Source organism: Astatotilapia calliptera, chromosome 22 (genome assembly GCF_900246225.1).
Source record: "Astatotilapia calliptera chromosome 22, fAstCal1.2, whole genome shotgun sequence".
Classification (NCBI taxonomy): domain Eukaryota; kingdom Metazoa; phylum Chordata; class Actinopteri; order Cichliformes; family Cichlidae; genus Astatotilapia; species Astatotilapia calliptera.
In genome coordinates this window covers 32,832,966-32,855,763 of record NC_039322.1, presented here as the reverse complement: position 1 = coordinate 32,855,763, position 22,798 = coordinate 32,832,966, and the positions used below count along the sequence as shown (strand labels likewise).

Below are 22,798 nucleotides of genomic sequence, written 5' to 3'. Positions count from 1 at the left end.
TAGAATTTTCTGGTATCTGTACTTTACTTGAGTAGTTATTATTCTGACAACTTTTTACTTTTACTCCCTACATCTTTAAGCAAATCTCTACTTTCTACTTTTTCATTTTCAAAACGTTATTTTTGGTTTAAGGGATTTGAGGGGAGTTATTATTTCATGTCATTGGGGGCCATCAAACTGATTTGACAGTAACAGTAACTCATTAAGGCAGTCGTGTTTGCATATTAACCACCAGGGACTGTTGTACAAAAAGAAGTGAAAGATGCAAAACTGTGTGTCAAAGTCAGGCGATGAAGTGGCGTCTTGTTGTTTTGTTTGGGGTTTTTTTTGCACACCAGAGCGACTGCAGGTGTCCATAAGTTGCGGTTGCGACACTTCAGCATCTAGCTAGATTTAGAGACATGCAAGCATAAAGGGAGTAATACTTTTTAAGTGGGAGGTAATTTCAAATATAATGTTTCTATCAGCTCAACAAACACAAACAGTTTGTGTGCAGTTTGCCTCACAGAGTGTTGCAGCTAAAGGTCCAGCTGCTGTATCTGCTGTTGCTGTGTAGCTGTGTATCATCAGCAACAGCTAGCAGGATTCAGAGTTATGACAGTGTTTGGGGAAACATTCTAACTATTAGACAAAAAAGATCTTTGTCGATTTTTTTCAGTGTTTGTTGATGATCATACTGTACCATATATAGTTTAGCCATCTTTCTGTTAGACATGTCTGCCTCTGTGTCATCATCATCACCTCCCTCTGACAGCGGTGGCTTGTCTCCAAGAACCTGTCCAACACCAGAAAAAAGCAAAAAAAAAAAGAAGAAGAAGTGAAACAATTAATGCTTCCAGTAAATCCAAAAATAAACAATTCAACCAAAGCATAAATATAGCAAACTATAAACAAGCATAAAAGAAATAAAAATGAGTTGAAAACATGAATTGAATGCACATGTGAAAAAACTAGTGAATGTTTTGCACTATGGTATTTATATGTAGATTTATCAACTTATGTTTTCTGAAGCAACACACAAAAAACGAATAAAACACAAATATCTGTCAGCATTAGGTGTTTAGTCTACAGTTCAAACATATATTTCTTGTTTGATTTCAAGTCCACTGCTAATGTAGAGACGCACCCCCCCCCCCCCCCCCTCGCCAAAAAAAGATTGGCTCTGTCTTTCTCCAACAAAATAGGGGGCTAACTGTACTTCACACAAAAATGAAGAAATTAGAAGTGCAAATGTTTATTAGCTATCGAAAAGGGTGGGACCAGACAGTCATCCATAATCCCGTCAGGGCCTCGGGCCTGTAGTCATTTAGCCCTGTGATGGTGGACTTCTTTGGTGGAGTGTGTGAAGCAGGAGGGAGCACAGTTCCAGAGATCTGTTAATAATCCAGGTGAAGATTGGGGGCCAGTTGGTCACACAGATTTTCAGGCTCAAGGGGGGCATGTCGTCAGATCCTGGAGCCTTTCTGGTCTTCTGTCTCTGCAAGTGTAGACCCACGTCTTCCTCACAGATCTTTAGTGCAGGTAGGGAGTCAGAGGGCGGGGGTGTGTGGGGGGAATTGAGACTGCAGGTAGTCTTTTTGTGTAGGTGTGAGTTGAGGGTGAGCAGATGGGATTTTTAGGGGGTTGTCTTTAAAATCTGCAGTAGAAGGTGTTAAGGTCATGAGCAACCAGGGCTAGGGGAGGGACTCTTGTATTTGGTGATGTGCTGCAGGCCTCTCCAAACGGATTCTGGGTCACTGGCTGAGAAGCTGTTCGTTTTCTTTAGCTTTCTTTAGCTCCTCTTAGCTACCCTGATCTCCTTGCTCAGCTTGTTGGGAAACAGCCCAATGAGGTCCATGCACTCACATGGTCATGAAAAGAAAGAAAAACCATTAAATGAGAAGTTGTGTCCAAACTTTTGACAGGTAGCGTATACCAATACCTGGTAGTGGTATACGCTATATGGACCTATAGTGTATATAGAACATATACATGTACAGTGGCGGTCCTAGCCTGTTTGGCGCCCCGGGCGAACACTCCCTCTGCCCCCCCCCCCCCACACACACACACACCACACTCACATAAAACATATTAAGGATTATACATTAACATAAAACTGTTGTTGGAACCATACTGAATTTCACCAGAGAAACACACACACACCTGTATCTTTAGCTCGTTTCTCCTCCTCTTCTTTTCTCCTTTTTCTAAACTGAGCACCTGATGGCTTTGAACTTTTCTTGTCCATCTTGGTTTTAATTTTGCACTCCAGTATGAACACAAATCCCCCAACCTGAGGATCACCACAACATAACCTAAAAGACCTACACCTTAGTTCACAGATTCACTTTGTCTAGGGTTTATTTCTGAGATTTCACACAACCCAGGATTCAAATCATGAATACATAATGGGCTTGGATTTACAACATTATAAATGAAATGCGCTCTATCTGGAAGCAGCCGGCCCCTCCCCTTTCGATGGGTTGTGTGAGACTTTAAATCATCAACTGTAAATTATAAATTTTAAATTGTTATTGATCCTTTACCCCGAGTCCTAAAGTGTGTATTTATTTTCTTACTCTTCTTATATTTATTGTTTGTTTACTTGCACTGCTGTAGCTGGAGCTTCGTCGTCTCGTGTCTCTATATACTGGACTGTATGTAGCGGAGATGACAATAAACTTTACTTTGACTTCAGCAGCGAGCAGGCGCACCGAGGGCTCTCGCGCTCACTTTTCGCGTATAGAACTTCAAAAAAACATCGATGCAAATTATAAGTCTGTATCATGATGTCTGGTGTTTTCGTGTTTGTTGTTTTGTTTTATTTTGTTTTATTTTGCGAGTTGGTTATTAGATGCTGCTCCAGCCAGTCAGAGAATCCCCCGCCACCCCACCCCCTCCTCCCTGTGCCGCAAGCAGCAGACGCACCTCGCAAACGGAGGGCGATAGAAAACCAATCGGTGCCTATGCCATCCCCACTATGCACTGGCATGACGTCGATGCCCGTGATGCCGTCCCCCACCACGATGCCGCCCCGGGCAACCGCCCGTGTCGCCCGTATCAATAACCGCTACTGTACATGTACTATAGTACATGTACATGTACATTCATGACTATTTACATTGTAGATTCTCATCAAAACTAACTATGAATGCACACATATGGAATTATGTGGTAAATAAAAAAAGTGTGAAATAATTCAAAGCATGTTTTATATTTTAGATTCTCTAAAGTAGCCACTCTTTGCTTTGATTGCTGCTTTGCTCACTCTCAGCATTCTCTCTCTTCATGAGGTCGTCACCTGAAATGGTTTCCAACAGTCCTGAAGGAGTTCAGAGATGCTGAGCTCTTGTTGTTCCTCCATCTCATCCCAAACCATCCCCACTGGGTTTAGGTCAGGTGACTGTGGAGGCCAGACTGTGGAGGCAGCACTCCATCTCTCCCTCAGTTTTGAATAAATCCCCAACAGTGTCACCAGCAAAGCCCCCGACACCATCACACCTCCTCATGCTTCACGGTGGGAACCTTGCATGTAGAGACCATCATTCACCGTTCTGTGTCGCACAAACACACGGCAGGTGGAACCAAAGATCTCAGCTGTGGACTCATCATCAGATGAATGTATCCTCAGCAGCAGAGGGACTCTTGGTCTTCCTTTCCTGGGGCGTCCTCATGTCAGACAGTTTAATTGTAGCACTTGATGGTTTTTGCGACTGCACTTGGTCAAATAGCTCTCACACAGCCTGGAGGTTGCTTTTTCCGGACTGACTGACCTTCAGTCCTTACAGTAATGATGAACTGTTGTTTCTCTTTACTTAGCTGATTGGTTCTCGCCATAATATGATTTCTAACAGTTGTCAAACAGAGCTGTCAGCTGTGCACCAACCCGACTTCTGCACAACAGAACTGATGGTCCCAACCCCATTAAGAAGGCAAGAAACTCCACAAATGAACCCTGACAGGCTCACCTGTGAGGGGAAACCATTTCAGGTGGACTACATCATGAAGGCCAAGAGTTTGCAGCACTGTCAACAAAGTAGTCTTCAGTGTGTATCTACAATGTACAAAGCAGTTAAAATAATAATAAAAAAACCAAAACATTGAATGACAAGGTGTGTCCAAACTTTAGACTGGTAGTGTATATGTTTAGAACAGGAAACCCAAATGCAAAATAACTTAACAGCCATAAAATAGGACTTACATCTGTTAACTTTGATGGTTCACTTCCTTCTTCTACGACTATCACTTCTGCACGAGCATTCCTTTCGTTGTCACGGATACCCCTGGCCACTTGTGTTGCCTTCAGTCGCTCATACTTGTTACACTTGGATCCACACCACTGGTAGATCTTCTGCTGACACAACAACAGTTAGACAAGGCAATACAAACTTGGCTCTGGGCCCTATTTAATTTACACTCTCCCTGCAGATACACATAGTGTCTACATATACTATATCTGCCTTCACACGCATATGAACTTGAGTAACATCCCATTCTTTATCTTTAGGGTTTAATATAGCTCCACAGGTTTTAAGAGTGTTTTTATATTTTTGACCATTCATCCAGAAGCACATTTGTGAGGTCAAATACTGATGTTGGCTCACAGTCTCCCCTCTAATTTATTCCAAAGCTGTTTTATCAGCTTTGGATACACCATCAGTCTTCCTGCATTTGGCAAAATGCAGCCAGTTCCATGTTCCTGGCAATGCCAAACCCAGACTTGCCAGTGAGATTACCAGATGGAGAAATGGGATTCATCGATCCAGAGAACATATCTTCCCTGCTCTTTGTGATGTAACGCTTGAATGTGGCTGACCCAGCTCTATGATTTTGGGTGGCCTTCCACTTTGTGGGTCAGTACACCACTAGTCGCATAAGTGGCATCCTGTACCATAATACAATGTCCTGAGCTTCTGAAATTGACCCTTTTATTATTATTATTATTATTATTATTATTATTATTATTATTATTATTATTATTATTATTTTACAAAAAAAACCCTTTTTTAATACTTATAAGTAGAGAGGGTGCCTTTGTCCTAAATCCAGATTTGGGTGCTCGTTCTACAGAAGTGGGGCCTGGAAGCTGAAGGCTCTGGCTCCCGTTCTGTTTTTAGATACACTAGAATTACAAGTCAACCTGCATTTTTAGAACAAAGTGCTCTGATGAGGTGACAGTACCATTAGGTACAATGAGTGATAATGAAATACTTTTGGCAGTATAGTATATACCAGTTTGTCCTTACATCTCCAAGGTCAATGATGAAGCAGTCTCCACTGTTGAAGCTGGACCAACTGAAGGGGACTTGGGTGGCTCTGACAACACGCCGACCCTTGACATGTAGAAGTCTCTGTGCTGTAAGATCATTGGTGACCACATGGTTGAAACCTGAGGCCACACCCCCTGTCTGTGGACAGAGAACATATTATGCTGTCAACCTTCTCTGTTTACACTGCACTGTCACTTCTCTTTCTTACTCTCTCTTGCTGTTTCTTTCCAGTCATTGTTCCCAAATATAATGTAGCAGGGTTTGCAGAGTACAACGTTATGGTATAAAGTCAACGTAAAAAAAAAATATCTGGCTAGTTAATAAAGGACAAAAAAAATCAAGTGGTCTGTAAAGTCATATTTTTGAGCCTACAGTAACAATAAACTTTAAATTGCAAAAGCCAGCTAGTGACAATTTCTAAATGGTATGCATGGTATAAGTTGTATACTACTTTGGTTACCTAAGGCATGGTGTAAGTGAGGGTTGAAGTGTCCTTTGTTCTTTAAATGCACTCAAAGCACAAACGACACTCTTTTGAGGACGCCACATCTTGGACTAAGAAAACAGATGGTTTAAAAAGGAAAAAGCCATTTTCCCCTTTCAAAGTCCAAAGTCAAAAAACCTTCACTATACAGAGGTAGTGGCTGACAACACCATCAGCCACCACCCACACAGTCTTGAGAGCCAGGGGCTTCAATGCCCACTCACACATGCCCTTAGGTGACTTCAATGGGCCACATGATGGGGTGGGGCAGGGTGGTTTCATCCTTAACTTCCTTTGACATACACCCTTATCCCCACCATGGCTCATGTGATGCCTCACGTGATTAACAGGTCATGGACAACGACTGTCAGAACCACTAAAGTTACACAATCATATTTTTAATTCTGTTTGAGAATATAGACCATATTTGTTTTTCTACTATGGGCACAGCAGAGAACAGTCCTCCTGCAAGATGATAGTTTAAATAACCATATGTTCCTCCATGAACTGAATGCAATGATGACGTTGGCACTTGTGGTTCAGGAGCTTTAGACATCTAGAATTGTAATTAAAAGATCAGCATGTTGCAGCAGAGCTCATGAATGAACATACTTTGTAAGTGAGCCCTCCTTTGAAGTAGCTGGTGAAGGCAGTTGACTCAACCCCCTGTAGTTCTCGGTACTGGACTGGCTTTCCACCCAAGTAATCATCCAACTGCACAGTAAAGATGGCTGCAGCAGTGCTCTCATCCTGGCTGCACTCGTTTCCTGTCAATAATAAATAAGGACAGTGAGAAAGTAGTTAAGCAATCCAACTGTATGTTGAAGTAAACTGCTGAATGTCATAAGGTGTTATTCCGGATGGACCAGAGCCTCCTGCCTCCATCTGGTCCATCAGGCATGGAGTGACTCAAAAAGTTTATTTCTGGGGTGGATGGTGTCAACAGGGATCTCTTTTGCCTGCCCCGGGGCCAGGGAAACATTTAGGTTTTGGAAGAGAAAGCACATTGCTGCCAATCAACTTGTGAGCAGAGCAGGTGATGTGCTGTATTCTGCCATTGTCTCTGGCAGTGCCAGCAGCAAATTGTTATGGAGGAATTGAGGATGGCTTCAGTAATGAAGAAGCAGAAGTGCACCATCACTGACAGGTTGAACTTCTTCGGCTGCTACAAGAAAAATGTCCTTTAATGTGCTGTTTTGATGAGCTTCCCACTGCAGATCCTGGGAAGATGATGGTTCCCAGGAAGTGGAAAGACTTCACAGTGACCACAGGTCAGTCGAGCAGACTCATGGTGGCCTGGTTTCATTCTGAAATTCACAGTCGCCTCCACTGTTCTGTCAGCATAGGTCTCCACCTTGTTACTGAATCATGGCTACCTGAAGGGCCTGATACGCATCACCATTATGGTAAAATGAAAACAGTTGAAACCTTTCCTACATAAAACTCTTGACAGTTACCTGAAAAACACATTATTGTTTGTTAAAACTTGTGAACCTAAATGCCTGCCAATGCGGTGCAACCAGGGCCATCCTGAAATTCACAAGAGTGTGATCTGGGGTTTTTGACATTGTACTTAACTGGACACTCATCCTGCAACTCTGCCTGTGTGTGCTTCGGGTCCTGCCAGACCAGCTGCTGGCACAGATGCTGGTGGAGCTCACCGTGATGCACAGGGACTAAGTGGTGGTGGCCCAGACCAAGTGCCAGATGCAATTGCTAGAGCAGCTTCACAGGAGACGACACTCTAAGATCAGCCTTTGTGATAACAATTGATGGTCACATGATGACTTATCACTGACATTTCCATTTGTGATGGTTAGGAACAGATTATACCTAGTGAGCTGTGACAACTGAACACAGGTCGAACACACTCAGTGTGTCTGACTCAGTAAAAGAGGCTCTCTGTGGGGAACCCCTGCTCCACACACCCAATTTTCCTTTCCTTTTATTCTGCATAAAGACGTTTTGAACACATCACTGTTTTGTCCTTGCAGGTAAGGGGGGTTGATGGCTCTGTTGTGTACATCAGGCAGAAACTGTCTGAGAGAGGCCTGTGCCTGTCTGTTCAGACCATGCATAATGGTTCCACTGAAAGATGCCAGTGCCTAGATCACCCAGTGGCATCTCGCCCTCCAGCCATTTAAGTTCGAGGTGGTCTATAGGCCGGGGACACGGTGGTGGCTGATTTCCTCTCCTGCTCACAGAGAGGGGAGTAGACATGGCCGAGTGGCTCCCTGGCCTCGTTCAAATGGTAGAGGTATGTGACCGTGGTGTGGTCTGAGGCTCCGATGCAGAGGAGTGGTGGTGCAGTGGGTTCAGCAGGCAGTGCCCTGGAGACTCGCAGGGCAGCTGGGACTGATTATTTAATCACACGCTCTCTGTTTTAGTGGTAAACTGGGATAGGAGGAAAAGAGCAGTGTTGGAGTGAATAAACTGAGCTAGAGATACAGTGACTAAAAAGTCGAAGTATCACAAGAGTGTGATTTATTGTTGTTGATATTATAAATAAATGGACTCTCACCCTGCAACTCGGGTCCTTGTCTCAATGGACAAGCCCCCAAACTAACACTGCTATCTGCCCCTGGTGGGTTAGGGAGACTTCATGTTGACATTATGAACTTGGTGAAGTTATGAATAATGCTGACATTCTCTCCAGACTTTTGCCCGGATAGAAAAGAAACATCCCAGACAAAGCTGAGACAGCAGCTGAATCAACATGAGAAGGAAATGTCAACAAAGAGTGAACCGTCAGAATAAGACAAGCATGACAAGTTGCTGGTTAAAGCTGCACACTACCAATACAAACTTTGTCAAAGAGTAAAGCTACTGGAGATTTCTTTGTGTCTAAGTCAAAAGAATAATGCTGTCAGCCCAGTGCTAGAAAATAACATGGAACCATTAGAGGAAGAATTACTTGTAGAGCGTAAACAGAAGTCTTACCATAATAGTGGTAAAACTACTACTAGCGTTGTGATAATTGTACAAGAACAATTTATTGAAAAATAGCAGTCTGTTACATAACAGAAAAAAGGGGTGACTGTAACTAAAGAGGCAGAGCAGGTTATCTACTGATGACTGGCTGCTCCAGTCTTGTCACGCTAACTATCCTTGGGCATCATATTAACCCAAGCTGCTCTCTGACGCACCCATCACAGTGCCAATGTGTGTGTGAATGTTTGTTCAGCTTGTTTGTTTTCTTAAAGTCACAAAAAAGAAGCTTAGAAAACCCGAGCAGCATTTAGTGCCATCTAGATATAACAACTTGCTTTGTTTGAATGTAACTTTTTAGGAAACAATGAAAATTGGGTGAAGTGAACCCCTAAGTACAATTAATGTATTTCACTTGATTTTTATGTTTTATTCAATCAGAAAATCAAAGCACACAAATATCCCTCACTTTTATAAACACCCTAAGGATTACAAATATACTCAAGCAAGTCCAGTCATGTTTACATGCTGCCAAACATACACACAGCTCATCTACATATCAGCATAGAAAAAAGAAAATATGTCCATACTATATAGTTTTGTAGGTGTATATCCATCGTTCTTAATGGACAAGCACCAGACAGAATGTTGAGAGTAGAGTAGAGTAGAGTTACTCAGTACACATTTGGTGTTTACTTTCACATTTTGAATTGTTGTCAAAATGGTTCCAATCAAAAACTGTAGGTTGGTGTGGCTCAACATACTTTTGTGCGATGCCTACTGTTTGCAAAGTTGTTGCAAGTGAAGTGTGCAAAAAGGAGGCATGAAGAGATGCGGCACCAAAACTTAAACTAGAGCGCTAAGTGTTGAAGTGTGAACTCATGTACTGTTTGTTACACCATTACAGATTTCTTATATCTATGACATGCTGCTACTGATAACCTATGTGGTGCAGAATGACAAGCCAAAACCAAGAGTGTTTTAGGCTTTTCTTCTCTGCTGCAAATAAATAAAAGCAGTAAGAGCAACGCCACAGCTCAATGTTAAAAAGATAATCAGCTGTTGTCAGTAAATGATTAGTTTGGATATGATCATTGTGTGATTATCAGGGGGATCAGGTAACGCCAGGCGTGAATAATGAGGTGTGGCTATGATGGAGCCGTCAGCTCGAGAAAGGCTTATTCAGGTTTTGGAAACTTTATGGCACACAGCATTAAAGTATATCAAGCTTCATACACACACTTATTGTTAGCATGATGTGTAGTGATTGTATGGAACAAGCGAGGACTGATTTTCTGGCTAAACTTTCCTGAGGTGTGAAGTAGTGGTGACATGTTGCTGAAGAAAGCAAACTGGTACCTTAGTCATTTATCCACAGCAAATTAACAACAAACTTCATATTTTACTGTTGCAATATTTTTTTAACTATGCAAATCAAGCTTGATGGAGTTGGTGACTTTGCAGCACCTTCTCATTGTGATTTTACAACATTTCACTCACTGAGCTATTGAGTCACGTAGCCAATAAAGCGTCCTTGAAAATGAAGCAGTGAAGTAACAACAAAAACTAACAATAAGCTTCTACTTGGTCCAGAAGGCATCAGACCAGCATCATATGTGAGTGCAATCCGTTAAGTGGGTTACCAATTTATGATGACAGATACTATATATACTATGTAGTACTCCATGTGTATATTTAATACGTAGCACTTTTCATGAATTAGTCCCAACAGTGAAGTAAACTGCAGGAGGAGGAGGAGCAGCGCAGGGGATGGTCTATACGACAAACCTGACAAAGACAGCATTGTTGGCAGGTATTCTGATAGGACACTACAATATTTTTATAAAGTTTAAGCATTTAGATACACTGTTAAAAAAAACATCTTAAAACAACGGTTATATTCTGGCAGCTCGGGCGCCAAAATACTACCGTAAAATAACAGAAAATAACTTCCTCATAAAAATACAGTTATTTCCAGTAATGACAATACAGTTTGTTGCGCTAATTTTACATGGGATTCTGCCTTTTCCAAGTGCTTTTAGACATTAAATTAGGAACATTTTAACGTGATCAAACAATGGTAAATGGACTGGTTCTTATATAGCGCTTTTCTACTCTTTCTGAGCACTCAAAGCGCTCTACACAACTTGTACATTCACCCATTCACAAGCACATTTTTCTAAGTGCTTTCTAAGTAACATTCACACACACTTTCATACTCCGATGGATGCATCGGAGAGCAATTTGGGGTTAGTATCTTGCCCAAGGATATTTGGGATATTTGCAGACTGGGGAAGCCAGGGCTCGAACCACCAACCTTCCGATCAGTAGATGACCCGCTCTACCACCTGAGCTACAGCCACAATGAAATTACCTATAAACAAGGTCAATGAATGTGGCAATATGAATCATAATACGTAAATGTACAGAAATATACAGTTAACAGTTGGTTTAAATAATAATGGATTGCATGCCCTGGGACAGACTGACAGAGGAGAGGGTGCCATATCGCACCATCGGCCCCTCTGGCCGTCACTAGTAGGCGGTAGGTGAAGAGTCTTGACCACGGACACAACGATGGAGAGTGTCCGAGCCAGGGCTTGAACCGGCAACCTTCTGATCATAAGGCGAACTGCCAACTCTTGAGCCACGATCGCCTTGAACAGCAGTGATAATAATACTTATGTGATGTAACACAAGCTTATAGGAATCATGTTATATACTTTTCCATAGCATTACATTTGAATTCAACAGTTCAATCTTTCAAATAACGGACAGATATTTGTGAAATGATGATACATTTGTGAATCTGTATCTAAATATGCATATGTACAGACAGATACATTTAATAACCATGAAAATTATGTTTTATTACATTGCAGTGATTTAACTTTAATTTACATTTGAAATGTGAAATCAGTCTATTTATGTAACTTTAATGATATTCTAGAAGAACAGAACAAAACTAAAATGCAGTAAAATACTTTTATATTAGGATTTGTTCCTATAGTGCTGCCATACACGCAACCTTGTGGTTGTTAGTTCGCATTCATTGGCCGATGCTTAGTGTCATGTTATTATGTGTCCCAACATCCAATGGCATGTCACATTGTTTTCATGGCCACACCCTCACCCCAGGTGCAGAGGCCTATTTCTGTTCAGGAATGTTGTGAATACTTTGAGATTCATATTAATTGCAATTCCTACCTCTACATTTATTTTTTAAAATATATAATTAGCACAGCGTGCAATGTTTTATATGTTTTTTTTTTTAGTTTTTATTCCTATTAATTATATTTTCACTTGTTACCTCTGAATTATTGAATCAGACCTAGATGACATGAAATTTTCAGCAAAATTATCATTAATTCTCATTAATTTTCGATCATTTTATATATTTTTCCATAGTATTACATTTGAATTAAAAGATCATTCTCTCACATAACAGACAAATATTTGTGAAATTATGATACATTTCTGAATGTATTTTTACAAACTAAATATGCATATGTACAAAAAAATATATTTAAAAAACAAGTAAATATTTACAGTGATGTTATGTTATTTTACCTTTGACATGTAAAATCAGTCTACTTATGTAAATTTAATGATATTCTAGAAAGACAGTACAAAACTGTAAAATATACAGTAAGCTACTTTGACATTACTATTTTCTGGAACAGTTTAGAGTGAAGTTTGTGTTATAGCTGAATGTGGATCATTCAGAAAGCTGTGAGGAAAATTATTTTCTCTGTAAATGCTTTTGCTATCTACACAGCTTCCTAATACAGCAACGCAGTTAGATCACCAACTACATAAGACATTTGTTTGAATAGAAATTAAGAAGGGTTCTTTAACCTGTTGCACATGATAAGAAAACATAAAAGTTATTAAAATTAAAGATGAAAAATGAAAAGTAACAAAAATGATTGTTTATGTTGTGAAAAAAAAATCTAAACAAAATCAGCTGGTCAGAGCAAAAACGATGTTAAAACGTATGTCTGACCTGTATATAAAGCAATATTGTATGATTTTGTATGATTTTGTGATTTCTCAGGGAATAGAGCAGAATCAACTTCACAGGTGTTATAAAGATAGTGTCACATCCTGGCGTTGGTAACTTTGTACATTTGTGGACTTTTTTTTTCTTTCCTTAGAACTTCTAAGGAAGCTCTTGAGTGGTTCCTTGGAATTTAATTTGAGATTTATCTGTTACCCTGGAGGACCCCTCTGAAATAGGACTTCTTCCAATGATAGGTTATTACATCCAATTATAACTCATTTCCCTTATTCTGAGTGGAACAATAAACTGACACAATGAATTAGGTCCAGAGCTTTAGTCACTTACCCAGCCAGTAGTGCAGATGGTAAAAAGAGCTCTCTTTCTTTTTGACAGTGTAGAGAATCACATAAGCATCCCCTGTGTAGAAGCTCCCATGTAAGTTGTCAGGCACAGGGACCAACTCCATATTCTCAATCCTCCAAATCTGCAAGCCAGCTTTCTTGCCTGCTTTGGTGAACTCCTCATGCTCGAGCATCATGTCAAGCTGTTGCAGAGAATCTGACTGAAGAGGTGAAAAGGGTGGATCGTTGAGAGCAGAAACACACTGCCGGCCTGTTCCTGGCTGCTGACTGACTGATAGTGTAGCAGCAATGTTTCAGCTTCTGCTTTTCTCCCCTCTTAATACACACAAAGTGGGCGTGTCCTGTCAACATACACCAGCATTCTCAAACACACATGCCCGAGAAAAGTGGCTCAGTTCCAGATCACATACAAACTCATCTGCTTTTCTGTAACCACAGAAAAACTGTCAAGCTTGTTAGTAGTAAAACTAGAATTGTGACCTGAAACTGTCTCCTTGCAGATTATTGTTTTTTCAATAGCAGTCTTTTAGGAAAAAAGTTTGTGGCATGAAATGTGGAGAATGTGGGGAGAAATTAATAGGGTAGTATCTTTAAAAAATAACAGAAATACAAAGACATGCTTAACAGAGTGCAGCACAGAGCAGGTGCATTTCAAGCACACATGCACTTCATCAGACTTTGGTTAGTATCATTACAGTAATGATTACCCCGTCTTCCTATACAACCAAAAGCCACATGTTGCTATATAATTTTTTGATTGGTCGACATGGTACAGTTTTCCACCAATAAGAAAGGGTGGCTTTTCTTTTTTTTTTTGTTTTGCTTTTTTTTATCAAGCGCTGTCCTTAGAAAAGTTTTTACCATTTCTTCCTACGGTAAACATGACGGTAGCATTCAGGGAAAAAATGGCATTTCTTTGAAATGATCATAACTCTAGTTTAACGTGGCCTATCAACACATCAACACAAAGCAGGGTCATGCAGTGGGACCAGCGATTAACCGTCAGCTGGACCTCACAGACCTATCCTCCATCAGTTGGGGCCATGAGGGCTGGAGGGTCAACGGCTGTTGATGTGGCCACTGTGCAACTCAGCACATAAATTTGTTGGAGCTGAGGGCTGTCCACCTTGTGCTCCAACAGTATCTGTGAAGACTGAGAGGCTATTACATCATTGTCAGGACAGACAGCACCAGACTTGGACTGAGCCCTTCAGCATCCTCCCGTTGAGCCTCTTAAGGATGATGATTTGAAATGGCTTTCCCTCAAAACGGTTACATTGTAACCTTGGTTCTCAGAGTGAGACACTGAGCCCTCTCCACCTTTAAGGTCACTCGAAGACACATTGCTATCAAGTGATCAGTGACTTCCTGTGGGGCGTGGCCGGGCAAGCTGGAGTGAGTTAAAGAAGTACCGACAGGCCCTGACTAAAAGGGTGGAGAGATAGTGTCTCAATCAGAGAACCAAGGTTACAATGTAACTGCACTTTCTCAAGTTATCGTATTTACAAGGTCAGAGGTCGGCGAGCTTCCGACTTGAGTTACTGCATTCACAAGATTTTCAGAAAACTTGACCTCTGACCTTGAGGTTGAGGTCACTGAGATTTTTATTAGATGCACCTACAGTATTATTTTGAAAATCCTACATCACATTGTTTTCCAGTAATTGCATTCACAACATAGTCAGAAAATCTGACTTTTTGACAATAAGATCAAGGTCACCAGGATTGAAACTCACCTGAGATTCTTACTAGATGCACTGATTAGACTATTGGACTCACAAACTGGGTCCAGGCTGCTCACCAGCCTGCCCAGTGGGGTAAAACATATTTCACATCATTTATTGTACTTGTAAGATATATGTGAATACAACTTCATCAGTGTTGTTTTTGCATAAAGTGTAGGTATTGTCACTTGAGGAAACAATTGTGGAAGGGTAAAAATGTTCACCATTTTTCCAAAACATTTATTACTTACTGTGTTTATTTAACACATTTGGCCACATGGAAAGCAACTGTGCTGATGACTTCAGATCATCTTTGTAAGCTGGATGGATACGGTGGATACACCACAGAGGCTTACTTTTATATCTGATTCCCTGAAGTCCAAAGTATTCCGCAGCAGGGAAGGATGATGTGCTCCGAAGGTCAAGCTCATCACCTTCTGCTGTGCCAGACATTTGAATTTTGTTGTGTATCTGTCTCTCAGTGTAGTTTTAGCTGTCCAGGAAGCCTCAAGCTGTGCAGTGCAGGGAAAGCTGTGATTGGCAAATGCAGGCGGTGATTTCCTTTTGCTTTTTGTTTTAATGGGCGGAGCAAGTATTTTAAATATTGCTTGATGATTCTCTTTTAATTGTGAAAAAATAAATTCATGTTCATACATTAAAATACTCTTAATTGTGCAGCCCTAGAGTACAACATTTATACATGACAAAGTTTTGTAATCACTTTCGCTCCTCTTAAATTTAAGCCTGTCACGCAGAATTTCAAGCTTCAGCTCTAACCACACATCATGTTGTCATTTGAGGTCAGTCAGGGAGCTGGTCAGCTCTGTGAAGTTTGGGGTGAACCTGTGGTAGTAACCAGCCGGCCCTTGTTGTCCTGCTGATGTTAGCATGTTGATTCTTCCGTGACAACCTTCCCAGTGAGTAAAGTTTTGCCTTCCACCTAGTTTACTTAAGTAAATCCAACATCCCACGTGGCTGTCCCTGGCTACAGCCACCTGGTTGCTGTGTTGGCAAAGGGCTGGACATCTTTAAAGCTCCCTTTAACACCGCCAGTAGGCTGAATGCCACCGTCTGGCGTTCTCTTCACAACAGGAGCAGCAGGTGCATGGCACAGTCCCGCGTCGCCCACTTACAGGCTTCTGCCGTGGCTTCAAACATGTCCACAAATGACTAGGGATCATCCGTTTCATTTTATGTAGTGTGATCGTCGGAGCAATGGGAAGCAAGGATGAAACACCAGACCAGCTGTGGGATCAAACCAGCACAGTAAGTTTTCCAATGTCTGTGTGCATGTGGCACTTGGACTGAGCCTGCAGGGCCTCCAGTTGTTGCCGGTTAACTACTGCCTGTTCTTACTGTAGCACCCACATTGGTCAGACACAAAAGTGCTGGAAAAGGTTGGGTGTCAACATAGCACAATGGGCCACAAGAACATTCCAAGATACACATGCTCTCACACCGTACCCACATGGGAAAGAAATAGAAAAAACTTATAAAAGACTTGCATCAGATGTGGCCTACTTCATATAGTGAATCATAGAAGGCTTATATGATTTACTCATGAAAGTGGCCACTTTCTCATTACTTTCATATATTGTTTTAGTAAGTATCCAAAACATGCAAGTTTCATTTATATGATTTTTCAAGGGCTCTTATATCTGTTTTACCTCTTGTATGCTTTTCATACAAGTTTCACACAAGACAGATACAAACTTTATAAGATTTATATATATCTTTACCATATGGGCTGGCTTGCATGTTTATTTTATTAGTACTCACTGTATGTTGTAACTTTGCCATTGTTGCCCAGTGTTGGGCCAGCGGCATTCCCAGCTGCTCACTGTACTGCTTCCTCCTGGTCCCAGGATTAGGAATTGCATACCAGCTGCACTAGCTAGCCTTTCCTGGTACAAAAAGAGACTATTACTTGTCAGTGATCAAAAGAGGTATAAATTTGGTAGTGATTAGTTCAATTAAAGTTAATTCAATTCAGCTTTATTTACAGAGCACCAATAGTCACCCCGAGGCGCTTTATATTGTAAGGTTGACCCTACAATAATACACACTGAGAAAAACCCAACAATCATATGACCCCCTGTGAGCAAGCACTTTGGCGACAGTGGGAAGGAAAAACTCCCTTTTAACAGGAAGAAACCTCCGGCAGAACCAGGCTCAGGGAGGGGCGGGGCCATCTGCTGTGATTGGTTGGGGTGAGAGAAGGAAGACAGGATAAAGACACGCTGTGGAAGAGAGACAGAGATTAATAACAGATATGATTCAATGCAGAGAGGTCTGTTAACACATAGTGAGTGAGGTAGAAACACCCAGTGCATGATGGGAATCCCCCAGCAGCCTACGTCTATTGCAGCATAACTAAGGGAGGATTCAGGGTCACCTGGTCCAGCCCTAACTATATGCTTTAGCAAAAAGGAAAGTTTTAAGCCTAATCTTGAAAGTAGAGATAGTGTCTGTCTCCTGAATCCAAACTGGAAGCTGGTTCCACAGAAGAGGGGCCTGAAAACTGAAGGCTCTGCCTCCCATTCTACTTTTAAATACTCTAGGAACAACAAGTAGGCCTGCAGAGTGAGAGCGAAGTGCTCTAATAGGGTGATATGGTACTACAAGGTCATTTTTTTTTTTTTTTTTTTTTTTTTTTTTTTAAATGACATCAGAAACAGCAGTATGCGACATTACGTGATGGCAGAGCTTCAGTTCATCCTTTGTCATTTTTTTTTTTTTTTTTTTTTTTTTTTTTTTTTAATAAATAGGCCAGGGGGAATGAATGAGAGAGAGAGGGGGAGAGAAAGAAAGAAAACCCAAGGGGAGAAGAGACGGTGAGAAGGGGGGGGAAGAGAGACAAAAAAAAAAAAAAAACTCCTGGGTCACCTGTATGGAGAAAAAACAAACAAACAAACAAACAAACAAACAGAGGAGACAGCAAACAACAAAGAGCAACATAATAATAGAGAAAACAAAGCACCATCACAATAAACTAGCTAGTCATAGATATCAGTATTTACTAAGTAATAAACGATATTGTGCAGCACGCAAGATAGACAGCGCACAGTGTGCTTTGAGGCAGCAGCCAAGAAAGCTTTAGTCCGCGTCTGTGAATACCCATGTGTGCATACCTGTGTGGATCAGCATGCTTGCATTCCAAAGGTTTCTCCATGTAATGATCTGCTAGGGAGTGTGGGGGGGCCACAGCCCCATCCTCCAGGGTGTGAAGCGGGTATGGAGGAGATCAAAACTCCAGACATCCAGAGGCCCCCAGAACACAAGAGACCATGGAAGACCAACAGAGGGGCAGCCGCGCCACTGTTCCAGTAAGAGCTGAGGAGAGTCCCAGATGAGGGCTCACTCAGCAGCCGCGGAGCAGAAGCCAGGGGGGGTTGCAGTGACGCGCCCGTGAGCTCCGCCGGCCCCCAGCTGCGCCTGAGTGACCGAGCCCTAGGCCGAGAGGCCGGGGGCACCCCACCTCCAAAGGGGCCCGAGCGAGCCCCAGGCCCCAGGCCCCGACAAGCGGCCGCCAAGGAGTGAGCCGGTGTGTACCCGGACGCCCACCCCCAGACACAAAGAACCACCAACACACCGACACCTGAGGGAGTCCGCCACCGGCAGGGGAAGTGGTGGTGGGTGGAGATAGGCCTCCAAACCTTGGAGGGCCTGAGGTGTCCCCAGAGAGGTGGCGTCTGATACCCAACCTGACATATAGACACAGACATACAGGCACACACAGACACAAACATCCATTCCCACCCTCATGCTCTCATATGCACTCACTCCACACTCAACCAACGTGGAGACAGACATAAAGAGACGCTGTACACACAATCACACTCCCCAAGCGTACTCTACAAACCGGGTCTAGGTACCCTTGCCCCTGGAGGGGGGAATTGCACCCAGACCCAGGTGGTGTTACCCTTTTCCCTGCGGTGGGGAGAGGCAGACCACCCCGACTCCGCAGCAGCAGGGAGGCCCCACACCCCAGACTGCAGCCGGACGGCCAACTCCTCCTACTAGCCCCCCCGCTCCAGCAGGCCGCAGAGAATGGGGGTGGGAGAAGACTCCAAACCTCCCTCCACCCGCTCATTGTAGTGTTGATGCATATGTGTTCTAAGGTGCAATTAAAACCCAGGAGGGCATGGAGCTACCTGCCAAGGAGCAGCAGGTAAGCGCATGGTCCCTCCTGCTAGCCCTCAATGACTAAGTGTATTTAAAATTGAGAGGTGGGCAACGACGTCAGGGGTGAGGTATACACCCTGATGGTGATTTGGACTCCGTGATTGTGCCCACCCCCAAGATCCTATATGTATGTGTAATGAGAGTGTGAATAATGTGAATGTCTAAGTTGTGGGATAAAATTGAGGCAGAGGCAGCCAGAAGGGGACAGGGGGGGGGGTAGCCTCCTCTGCACCCTGGTGACATACCCCCACTCCAAGGCCCTGCATGTGTGGGTGGTTGTGGAGGAGCGGGAAGAGGGAGGCAGCTGGAGATGGGGAGGGAAGGAAGGGAGGGGCAGGTAACCCCTCCCTGGGGCCAGCTCCCCCGCTGACCCCAGTAGGCACTCCCACCCTCCGCGACCCGCCAGGGAAGGGGGGCCCAGGCCCATCAGACCGGGGCCCAGTGCAGTAGCGCCCCCCGGCTCCACAGAGCCCTGGACAGTCCACCCAACCCCACCACAGAGAAAACTGCACCCACCCCACCAACCACACATCTTCCAGACTACATAAGACGGTAAACGCCCAGGCTGAGATCTTCCTCCACCTCTCCTGTATCTCCCCCTCCTGCAGAGAGTTCCTGAGAGAAGAAAGCTCCTGCCAGATGTGACCATCCCCCCCACCAGTTGAAGAGCCCCCCAGGCGGCTCGATGCACCGGCGGCACCCTGCTCCAGGGCCGGGCCCCCATGCACCCACCCGCCCACAACCCCGGCAACACACCAACCAGGACCCGAGCCCCCGAGGCCCGGCCCGGGCCCCCGCCCAGAGACGGAGCACCCCCAGAACCTCACGCCCATCCCGGACCCACCCAGGGGCAGCCAGGTTGCCAGGTCAGTAACCCACGTCCGTCAGCACAGACCCTCCCCTAGCCCCGCTGCACGCAGCCGCGAGGAAACAGTCACCTGAGAGCCAACAGAGCCCTCAACCGGACGTGACCGCTACCCCGGGTTGAGCCCCCCAAGGAAGATGCCTCCGGGGAACCCCCCGACGCCCTAAGCCTGTCCCTACCCCCTCACCAATCACAACAGTGAAGGCGGGACCAAACTATGACCCCCCACCCCCACTAGGTGATGGAGCTGATAAAAGGGGCCCAGAGCAATTGATCTGATGTGGTGGCAGAGGCTGTGTCAAGACTAATGTAATCTAATAGATAATTTCTATATTGGTTAGAATTAAGATTATTTTTATTTTTCCAGTTCATGAGGACTGTTTTCTTGGCTATGCATAGGGCAGTGAAGATCATATGGGCTATATTCTTTTCTGAAGTGACATTATCTAAGCTGCCCAACAAACACACTAAGGGGGAAGTTGGAATGTTACATTTCAGACATTTTGATAAGTCTTCACATATCTCGCGCCAAAACTTTTGCACTGGTGGACAGAACCAAAGAGCGTGGATGTAATTGTCTGGTGTATTGCCTTGACAGTGTGAGCAGTTGTTGGAAGATGTAAAGCCCATCTTAAACATCCGATGACCTGTATAGTGCACTCTATGAAGTATTTTGTATTGTATTAATTGCAGACTGGGATTTTTAATTAATTTAAAAGTTTTTAAGCAAATCTGAGACCAGAAGTTTTGGTCTAAGCTGACTGATAAATCTGCTTCCCACTTTGCAGTAGGAAGGGATATTGATTCATCTAATTTAGAAAGTGTTCTGTATATTTTAGATAATAATTTGGGGGATTTAAGAGTAAGAAAATGTGCCGCACTTAGTGGTGTTTGTAATTCAACTTGACTGAGGTTAAATTTCTTTTTTACTATGGATTTAATTTGTTGATATTCTAAAAACCTTGTCTTGTTGATCCCATATTGTTCAACTAGTCTGTCAAATGGAATAAATTCTGTTCCCTCTAATATATGTTCTAAGTATTTAATTCCTTTACAACTCCATTCTGGGAAATTAATCATATTATTGTTTTGTAATATGTCAGGGTTATTCCAGATAGGTGTACGTTTGCATGGGATTAATGAAGACTCCGTTATTTTTAGAAACTCCCACCATGCTGGTAGAGAAAAGCTGATGTTGATACTTTTAAAGCATTCATGTCTTTTGATGTTTGAGCTAATAAATGGTAGGTCTGAAATCTCTAGATCCTTGCATAGTGCCTGTTCAACATCTAGCCAGGGCTCAACTAAGAAGGTATGTTTTAACCATTCTGAGATGAACTGAAGCCTGTTGGCTAAGAAGTATTGGTGAAAATTAGGCAGATCTAATCCTCCTCTATCCTTGGTTCTTTGTAGCGTTTTTAAGCTAATACGCGGGGGTTTATCTTTCCAAAGGAATTTGGAAATATATGAATCCAGAGATCTGAACCAATCTTGTGATGGTTTGTTAGGGATCATCAAAAATAAGTAATTTATTTTTGGCAAGATCATCATTTTTATAGTGGCGACCCTTCCCATGAGTGATATGGGTAAAGATTTCCATCTAGTCAGATCGCCTTCTACTTTCTTTAGAAGTGGGATGTGGTTTAGTTTAGTTAAGTCTGAAAGCTTAGGAGAGACATTAATACCTAAATATTTAATATTTCCGGATTGCAGTGGGGCAGAGGAAGAATTATGGAAGGAGCAGTTAATGGGGAGAACTGTAGATTTTGGCCAGTTAATTGAATAATCTGAAACTCTTGAAAACCAGTTTATTAAAGTAATTACCTCAGAGAGGTTGGTTTGTGTGTTTTGCAGAAAAAGCAACACATCATCCGCATAGAGACTGATTTTATGTTCTATGTTCTTACATTTTATGCCCTTAATTGTTGTAGCCTGTCTAAATGCTGCTGCTAGAGGTTCGATAAAAATTGCAAAAAGTGAAGGGGAGAGTGGGCATCCCTGTTTGGTGCCCCTCAGGAGATAGAAGCTGGAGGATGTCTGGTCATTTGTTCTGATACGAGCCGTTGGGGAATTGTATAATATTCTTATCCAGTTTATGAAAGAGTTTCCACTACAAGGTCATTAAGATAAGATGGGGCCTGATTATTTAAGACCTTGTATGTGAGGAGCAGGATTTTGAATTCTGGATTTAACAGGAAGCCAAAACAGGAGAAATCTGCTCTCTCTTTCTAGTCCCTGTCAGGACTCTTGCTGCAGCATTTTGGATCAGCTGAAGGCTTTTCAGGGAGTTTTTAGGACTTCCTGATAATAATGAATTACAGTCGTCCAGCCTGGAAGTAATAAATGCATGAACTAGTTTTTCAGCGTCACTCTGAGACAGGATATTTCTAACTTTAGAGATGTTGCGCAAATGGAAAAAAGCAGTCTTACATATTAGTTTAATATGTGCGTTGAAGGACATGTCCTGGTCAAAAATGACTCCAAGGTTCCTCACAGCGTTACTGGAGGCCAAGGTAATGCCATCCAGAGTAAATGGTTAGATACCATAAACCTAACATCTAAGATTAGTGTGTGCAATATTCAAGTCTAAAAATATAAAGTCAAAGAATAACATAATTATATACATAAATAACGTTAATAATGGTTCCCTGGAAGCCCCAAAATGTTTAGAAAATAAGGTTTCAGTGGTGATTCTTAGAAATTATCACAAAATTGAAATAAATGAATGCGAGGCACTGTACTAGATTACCAAAGTGACAGACGAACAATTTGCTGATCTGGAAAATAAATGACCAACATTTTGTTAAAACGTCCCTGAGAGACAAATGGCAATACTCTTATATAAGTCACACATTTCACAGACTTTAAAGGATTCAACAAACAGACTGAGCTTAACATTTGTTAGCAGCCTCTGCTCCAGGAAATCTAAACATCAGTATCATCTCTGAGTGGCCAGTGCAGAAATGACGTGTCTTAAGCCTTAGCACAAATACTGAGGA

The 22,798-nt window shown here is 42.6% G+C and overlaps 1 protein-coding gene across 1 annotated transcript in view; it reads right to left on the bottom strand.

Moving 5' to 3' along the window:
• The window catches only part of scin (scinderin), a 45,177-nt gene extending 31,884 nt beyond the window's left edge, over window positions 1-13,293 (bottom strand). Inside the window, exons 1-5 of the mRNA XM_026156457.1 lie at window positions 13,010-13,293; window positions 6,346-6,500; window positions 5,226-5,387; window positions 4,181-4,330; window positions 683-775 (exon numbers count right to left, since the gene is read on the bottom strand). Of these exons, the coding sequence (XP_026012242.1) occupies window positions 683-775; window positions 4,181-4,330; window positions 5,226-5,387; window positions 6,346-6,500; window positions 13,010-13,202 (753 nt within the window). The 5' untranslated portion in view covers window positions 13,203-13,293. The remainder of the gene's footprint in view (window positions 1-682; window positions 776-4,180; window positions 4,331-5,225; window positions 5,388-6,345; window positions 6,501-13,009) is intronic.
• Between the last annotated feature and the right edge of the window lie 9,505 nt (window positions 13,294-22,798).